This window comes from Setaria viridis, chromosome 7, assembly GCF_005286985.2.
Source record: "Setaria viridis chromosome 7, Setaria_viridis_v4.0, whole genome shotgun sequence".
Taxonomy (NCBI): Eukaryota; Viridiplantae; Streptophyta; class Magnoliopsida; order Poales; family Poaceae; genus Setaria; species Setaria viridis.
The window spans coordinates 26059975-26068183 of record NC_048269.2 but is presented as its reverse complement, the minus strand read 5'-3'; the positions used below and the strand labels follow the sequence as shown (position 1 = coordinate 26068183).

At 43.4% G+C, this 8209-nt stretch overlaps 1 protein-coding gene across 1 annotated transcript; it reads right to left on the bottom strand.

Moving 5' to 3' along the window:
• Positions 1 to 1777: 1777 nt before the first annotated feature.
• LOC117864387 (copper-transporting ATPase HMA5) lies at positions 1778 to 7977 on the bottom strand. Its single transcript, XM_034748469.2, has 6 exons — positions 7525 to 7977; positions 3573 to 4964; positions 3240 to 3494; positions 3015 to 3137; positions 2429 to 2905; positions 1778 to 2333 (listed from the first exon to the last, which is right to left on the bottom strand). The coding sequence occupies exons 1-6, from the start codon at positions 7888 to 7890 to the stop codon at positions 1944 to 1946; spliced, it is 3003 nt and encodes a 1000-aa protein (XP_034604360.1). The 5' UTR covers positions 7891 to 7977; the 3' UTR covers positions 1778 to 1943.
• Between the last annotated feature and the right edge of the window lie 232 nt (positions 7978 to 8209).

Below are 8209 nucleotides of genomic sequence, written 5' to 3'. Positions count from 1 at the left end.
GGATTCCACCCAGTAGCTATTCCGCGGCGAAAATAGAGCACTTGGCCACGAGACAGGCAAAAAGCTAAGCCAACCGAACCGAATTCCATCCACACTGCTGGCGTTGGGCGCCAGATCAGATCATCGCCTCATCATCAGGACCTCTTTCTGTTGCAAGTGTGACTGCCACGCTCACGCCATTAAAGAAGTTAGCAGTTCGGTTAGGCAACTAATGTTGCCCACAAGAGGAAAGTAAAGCAACCGTGGAGAGTGAAGAGGCGACTTTCTAGCTCCAGCATCACCAAGCACACCACACCAGCCTCTCTGCTTTCGACCGGTCGAGTCTGATCCCATTAACTGGCACCTCCAACTGACCATGACCCCCTCCATCCAAGTAGTTCAATTCAACAAGCGTCGTCGACGTTGCTCGGAGTCTTTCATATGTCACGTTGGAGACTGGAAACACAAATTCTGTTTCCATAATCTATCATCAATCCATCATGTTCATGTGTACAGATCATGGATTGTATCTAAAAAAAGGTATATAGGTCATGGGATCAACCAACACATCGATACATCCTTTCACAGTACCAACAAGTAAATACAAAAGGTCAATAGCTATATACTCCTATAATATACACCATGCGTCCATGCAACCATGCACGTGCCTCTACAATGTTAATGACACAATCCAGAACTTGTGATCGAGAGGGGGATCCCAATCGCCATGGAAACATATACGGCTCGACTTCGAGCAGGATAATGATCTGAAAAAATTATTCCAAGCTTCGATTTAAGTACAAGTAGGGGATGGCAACTTAGCATTGTTTTGGGTCGATAACTGGATAGGCCAGGCCTCGCCGTGTACCTTGGCTCCGGAATTATGCAACTTGATCAGGCCACGAATCAAGAATCGATGGACAGTAGCGTAGGGGATGCACCAAAAGCAATGGATTCATGATATTGTCGTACACCTAACAGTAACTACGTTAATTGAATACGTCGCCTTATGGCATCACTTACAGCAGGTTCAGTTAACACCCGGGGTGGAAGATTCGGTGATCTGGAAATGGGATATCTCTGGTTCTTACTCCGCTAAATCGGTATGCAAGTTCTTCTACAGCACCTCCGTCAAGTTCGCCGCAGCAGAACCGATTTGGAAGGCTTGGGCACCATTGAAAGTGAAGGTATTCATGTGGTTAGCTGTCAAGAATCGGCTCTGGACAACTGCCAGGAGGCAGAGGCGAGGGATTGCAGGAACATGCGTGTTGTGGCCTGTGTGACCAAGAATCAGAGACTGCTGATCACCTCTTCTCCAAGTGCTCATTCTCCATGCAAGTGTGGCATCGAGTCAGTGTAGTACTGAACATGCACAACACCATTCCGGCAAATGAAGTCGGGCTGTTAGACTGGTGGCTTAGCAAGAGAAGCGGTGTCCATTCAGGGCAAAGGAAAGGCTTCGACTCGGCGTTTATGCTTGTTTCATGAAAAATATGGAAGGAACGCAATGAAAGGGTGTTTGCAAGATCACCACCAAATCATGCCTCACAGCTGCTGCACGAGATCATTCAGGAAGGGCAACTCCGATGCAAAACACCTAGCTGTCATAGGCTGGCCAATGCCATCAGGTGTTTTAGATCAGCATTTCTGATTTCAGCCTTTCTGTGCCATTTGTGTTGTCGTTGTGGTGGTGTAATGTAAGCTAAAATATGACTAAACCCGTGTGCGTGCGCCCGGAGAGGCCCGCGATGTATGAAAACTTTTTTCTTAAGATACGCAGCTCTCCTGCGTATTCACGGAAAAAAAAAACTTGTGATCGAACTCCACAACAGAAGTAACGCATATGTACAGCTTATTTTACGCAACTTCAACTCCAGGAAGTTCACCCGCTACTATGTACGATTATACTCATTGATATCTAGGGTTCATTTCACGCTAATACTGCTCAGGTTGCTCCTGTGCCATCAATTGCCAAACTTCTTTGGACTTTTGTAGTACCTCAGCAGCAGAGACCAACATACGACACTGACGGATGAAGCCGCCATTGCGGCGCCGGCAACCCATGGTGGCAGGCGGAACCGGGACGATGGGAAGAGCACCCCCGCAGCTATTGGTATGCCGATGATGTTGTAGCCGAGAGCCCAGACATAGTTCATTCGAATGCGGAAGAACGTCTTCCTGGAAAGATCGATAGCAGTGACCACATCCTCCAAGTTGCTCTTCATGAGGACAATGTCGGCCGCTTCAATGGCGACATCTGTTCCTGCACCAATTGCCAGACCTACATCAGCTGACACAAGTGCTGGGGAGTCGTTTATTCCATCACCAACCATCGCCACGGTTTTTCCAGACAACTGCAAGAATTAAGATGCAAGGACAGTAAATAAATAACTAAATGATTGCAAGAGGAAAACAAGAAAGCTATGATATAAAGCAGAAAATATCTCACCTGAAGTTCCTTCACCTTCTCAGCCTTCTGCTCTGGTTTTGCTTCAGCAATGATCTTTTCAATGCCAACCTCTTTGCCAATGGCATTAGCAGTCCCCCAGTTATCCCCGGTCACCATTATGCTCTCCACATTCATGGATTTGAGGTATGATATCACTTCATGGGCATTTGGTTTTATAGGGTCAGATACAGAGATTATGCCCACAACTTCTTGATCCATAGCCGCAATAATGGCTGTTTGTGCTTTCTCCTCTTCTTCCGCTAGTATTTCCAAAGCTTCCATGGGGATATCAATGCCTGATGACAGCATAAAGCTCTTGTTCCCCACAATGACACTCTTATCATTAACTTTGGCCTTGACACCATGTCCAGGTACTGAAATAAAATCCCTTGCTTCAGACCAGATGTGGTTTTCTTCTGAGTGCAGCTTCTTGGCATGCTCCACTATTGCCTTCGCCAGTGGGTGCTCACTGTTGTCCTGAATGAGACAAGAAATTCATATAATTTGAGAAAAGTTTCACTTCAAAAGCACTAAAAGTTATTTTCAATCAAAATGATGACGAGAATAATAGAGTCAAATAACATACCTCTGCTGCTGCAACACAATCATAGAATTCACGCAAGACCATGTTTTTGAGAAGCCTGGTGTCGACAACAACAGGCTTCCCAATAGTCAGTGTTCCTGTTTTATCAAATACAATGCAGTCTACCTGTGAAATGTCATAAAAATAAGTAGTGTTATCAGTTTGTCACCAATTTGAAAGCAATGTCTGAAACAAGTGTATCCACGTGAGGAAGGGAATTTTCCGTACCTTATGTGCACTCTCAAGAGCTTGCCCACCCTTGATCAAAACGCCTTTTGAGGCACCGACTCCAGTTGCAACCATTACCGCAGTTGGAGTTGCCAGCCCTAAGGCACAAGGACAAGCAATCACCATAACTGATATTCCAAACTGAAGGGCAAGTTGAAAGCTATCCATGGAAGAAGGTATCCATGAGTAAGGGTAACCATGGAACCTCCCAGCTAAGAACCACACGAGCCAAGTAAGCAAAGAGAGAACAATAACCTGCAACCATGGAGAAGGTTATTCATCATTGATAAGAATAACCCATTGATCTTATTACAACAATGTAATAGAACTTACAAGTGGGACAAAGACTCTAGATATCTGATCAGCAAACTTCTGGACAGGAGCTTTTGCCATTTGTGCTGATTCTACAAGCCTTACAATCTGTGACAGCGCGCTCTCGGATCCGACAAATGTTGCCCGGACATGGAGCACACCATTCTCATTGACCGTACCTCCAATTACGGTATCACCCTTCCTCTTTGCCACGGGCCGCGATTCTCCAGTTATCATACTTTCATTCACATGGCTTTGGCCCCATATAACAAAGCCATCAGAAGCAACTTTCCCACCGGGGACTACTTTGATAACATCATTTTTCTGAATCAATCTACTGTCAATCTCTTTCTCTCCTACAACATTCCCTTCATGGTCATGTATCAACAGTGTTGCAGTTTCCGGTGCAAGATCCATCAGTTTAGCAATAGCCTCAGAGGTCTTCCCTTTTGCCAAGATCTCAAGGTACTTACCAAGGAGGATAAATGATATGAGCATGGAACTTGTCTCGAAAAAATCAGTTGACATGTAATTCTCAGAGGTAGCTGCTCGAAGAACCGAGTAAACTGAGTAAAAGTAAGCAGTGTTCGTCCCTAGAGCAATGAGAACATCCATGTTCGGGGAGCCATGGCACATTGCCTTGTAAGCACCAGTATAAAACTTGCGGCCAATTATAAATTGGACTGGTGTTGACAAGATCCACCGCAATAGTTCACCAATGCTCATCATGTTGACAACCTTTTTTTCGAGCCCATCCTTCAGCCCAGGAATGTACATGAATACCATGGGGGTGAGAAACACTGGGATAGTGAATATTAAGCTCCACAAGAAAGACTGCTTGTATCGCTGGATTTCCCCATACCTATGATGCTCCCTTCCTTCCGCTTCTGGATATATTGATGCAGTAATATCACCAGATGTGGCTGACTCAATGACTTCGATGAGGTCCCTGGGTCCTGTCTGGTCAGGCTTGTATGAGATGGTGATCTTGTGGAGTTCAGTGTTAACTTTTATGTCTTCCACACCAGGAAGAGCTTGTATAGAGCTTTCTAGTATCATTATTAACCTCTCATTGAGAACGCCGTCTATTTTGAGATCTATCCTGCTCCGATCTTCTCCTGCAGTGATCAGGACTGCTTCAAAGCCAGTCTCTTCCACTGCCTGGATAAGTTGGTTAGCAGCAACAATCCTGCGATCATAACGGATCTCTGCCTCTTCAGTAGCCAATGCAACTGAAGCTCTTTGAACCCCAGGAAAAGCTTGCAAGGCAGATTCTACTGTGTTTGTGCAAGAAGTGCAGGTCATTCCTTTTATATGCAGCCTGCATACTAGAATGTTCTTTTCCCTGACCTCCTCGTTGATCAGCTTAGCTTCAAAACCAACATCCTCGATGGCTTCCCTAATTTTCTCCTCCTGTCAAATGCCATACATGAACACGACATCTAAATATGTAGGAAACAAATTTTGAACAACACGGGCAAATAGACAGTAAAACATGACATCAAACTACTAATGTCATCTGTATGTATAATAGGTTTCAGAACTTAAGATGTGCCACAAATAATTTATTAAATATTGGACAATATATGCGATAGGAAAAGGGAGCAGAGAGTTCGGTTAAGTAAACATGCAACTATGTATCCCCCATGCACATGTGGCCACCATATATCTATCAGTTGAGTTTGTTGAGAATGTGAACAGGGGTGTTCGAGATAAAAAGAGAATGTGAAAGGCATAGATGGTTTTGAGAAAAATAGGTAGGAGTAGTTTTCCACAATATTCATATTTTGAGTCTTAGCAGTACAGATTTTCTTATGCTGGTTTTATCCTCTCTTACCCAAATAAGGTTTTAGGTTGCTAGGCTCTAGATATTGTTACAAAAAAAAATCTAGTTTTGATACAATTTGATATCCAAACAACCCAATGGTATTGCCATGATTAGATCTGATCAACTGAAAGTCTAAACTGATGATTGTGTTCTTGAAAAAAAAAGATGAGGACTAATGTTATTGTTCTTCTTGAGTGCTAAATATGTAAAAGATAAAGTGAACCTATATGGCTCTTCTTGAGATAAATAAATATGCAAAAAAGGGTTCCTTCAATAGTATCTCAGCATCATATTTGATACACAGAGTCATCCCATAAGTGGAACTATTATATCCAGTTCAGTGATTGTGAATTGTCACCAACAAAATCCTATGCATCCAATACTGTGCAAGTAACCACTAGGTTGAAATATGAGATGAAATTTTTTCCTGCTCCTAAAGTGGCAACCACATGAACCATCCCTCCTCATGAAATTAGAACAATCCACTTATACTGCAGGAAAAGGACTTCCAGTAATAAAAAAAAGTTCCCCATTTTGCCCTATCGATATCAATATTGACAATATACTGGTGAAAGGGATATGTCTTTCTCCCAAAGTTGAAAGCTGTTTTAATGGGACACGATTGCAATTTTGCACTCCCAATGGGCCACTGATGAAAGAAAGTTACTTTGGGATGAGAAACGTGAGTGGCGACTGTTCTTGAATACGACAATTTATTCCAACCTGAACAACCTAATAATCAATTTGAAATATGATCAGAAGGAACACACCAAATGAACAGATTAACTACTGCAAACTATGAAACAAAACACAAGGTAAAACAAAGTAAAGAGATATAGCTAAACCAAAAAGAGGAATTGTGGTATGTATCAATATTCAGTGGTGTGTGTTGTGTGGTGTATATGTTCGAATTCTTCTTCTTAATGCAATGATATGTGGTTCTCTTGCGTATTCGAAAAAAAATCAGTTATGTGTTATGTGTGAATAACTGGAGCCAAGAGGATGCAGTGTGCAACCCAATTTTCGATACGCAAATTAGTAATTAGTTAGATTTGAGACTATCTTATTGGAGTGTCATGCAAATTAGCATTTAGAAATGGCTTTAAAAAGGCATGTTTGGTAGAGATTTCCTTCTAATTTCTGTCTAGGAGCAAAAGCTCACAGCATTTGTAGTTGAAAACTTGTAAACAGTAAGCAGCTTTTCTTTTCTTAAGAGGAAATCCATATCTATACTGAACCTGCAGCCCTGGTGCAATTTGCATATCATGACATTCACAGCAAAACATGTTTACTGGTTTCTAACAGGGTAATCATGTCTTGGTGTCACAGCAGTTGGAAGTTGCACATCATAAGCAAAGCTGTCTACCTCTAGCCTTTCAAACCACTCGGAAAAAAAATAGACACAAATAAAACTTCTCATGAGCCATTTCATTTCAATTAACTATCCACTTATGTAGCATAAAATGAATTAGTACCACACAAAACCTTCATCTAGAATAATTACATGTAGAAATACTTGCAGGAATTCTTTTCTTAAAAACAGACTCTATGTTATGTCAAAGTTATATGGCAAACTAACTGTGTCGAAATGTCCAATTCTGTAGCTGTACATTTAATTTAATCAGAATTATATTGTCAACTAACTAGATGAAGCGTGCCAAACTACAGCTCTTCATGCTATATCAAAATCATATAGCAAAGTAAATGGATCAAGCGTCCAATCACGACCCTGAATCACATATAGACTATGTAAAATGTAACTGAAATTTCTGTTTAAATATTCACACAGTACCTAATTCTTTATGTCTTTGTCTCTCTATATGTCTGCATATAATAATTTTATTTTTAAAAAAATCCAGAGATTGGAATTTCCATGATTGAAGGCCGCCCTATGTAGGCATAAGGCATGTATCTACTTCCAGGATTCTCACGACGGTGATACAGTATGACAGAACAAAACTATAGTGAAGCATCCTAAAAGTAATGTTGACATCCTTTGATTATTCATGGCGACTTTTGGATTTTTGCTAGTGGTGATGTCGAGCCTATGGCCAACCTTGTAACATCATCTGCAAACAGCTCATAAAAAAATTGAATAGAAAGTAACACGCGTATCAATTATCAACCAGGGTGCCCGATACTCACCGAGACGAAGACGGGGTAAAAGATGACCTGCGCGCGGCCCCCGAGGACGTCGACGGCGGCGTCGTGGATGCCCGGGAGGCGCTTCACGCCCTTCTCCACCGACCCCGCGCACGCGGCGCACGACATTCCGATCACCTCGAACACCGCCACCTTCTCCTCCGCCGCCGCCTTCTCCGCAGCCCCCTTCGCGGCCTCCAGGTCGCCGCCGCTTCCTCCGCCTCCTCCCGCGTCGCCGGCGACCGTGGCCGGTCTAGGGCGCCGCGGCATGGACGGGTACCGCGGCCGCAGCGCGAGGTGGCGGCTCACCTCGCCGCCGCCGCCGCCATGGAAGCAGGAGAGGAAGAGGGTTCGAGTGCTCGCCGCCATTTTACCGCCGGTGCGGTGCGATGGCTCCGCTTTGGGGGTTCTTTTCGGTTTGGCTCGCTTTGGTTTGTGGAATTGTTCGGGGAGAGTGTGATTTGGTTTAAACTTTAAACCGGGCCGAATTTATAGGCTCGTCGGCTCGTGATAGCGGAAGTGGAACCCACATCATGCTTGCGTTGGAGTATTTTTTAGCTAACTGCTAAGCTATTCGAGAAAAAAAACTAACTGCTAACTTGCTAAGCTTACGCAACGTCAAGTTGAGAAACAGCCAAGTTTTTTTTTGTTCGATGTCCACCTGGTGAATAAAGCAGCGTAGCGGTTT

What these genes read in the sequence shown, in the direction of transcription:
- LOC117864387 (XM_034748469.2), bottom strand. Translation starts at nt 7,890, where the DNA reads ATGGCGGCGAGCACTCGAACCCTCTTCCTCTCCTGCTTCCATGGCGGC. An exon ending in TTTACCCCGTCTTCGTCTCG is followed by an intron (nt 4,965 to 7,524) that starts GTGAGTATCGGG and finishes GGCATTTGACAG; the next exon opens with GAGGAGAAAATTAGGGAAGC. An exon ending in CTCTTGAGAGTGCACATAAG is followed by an intron (nt 3,138 to 3,239) that starts GTACGGAAAATT and finishes GACATTTCACAG; the next exon opens with GTAGACTGCATTGTATTTGA.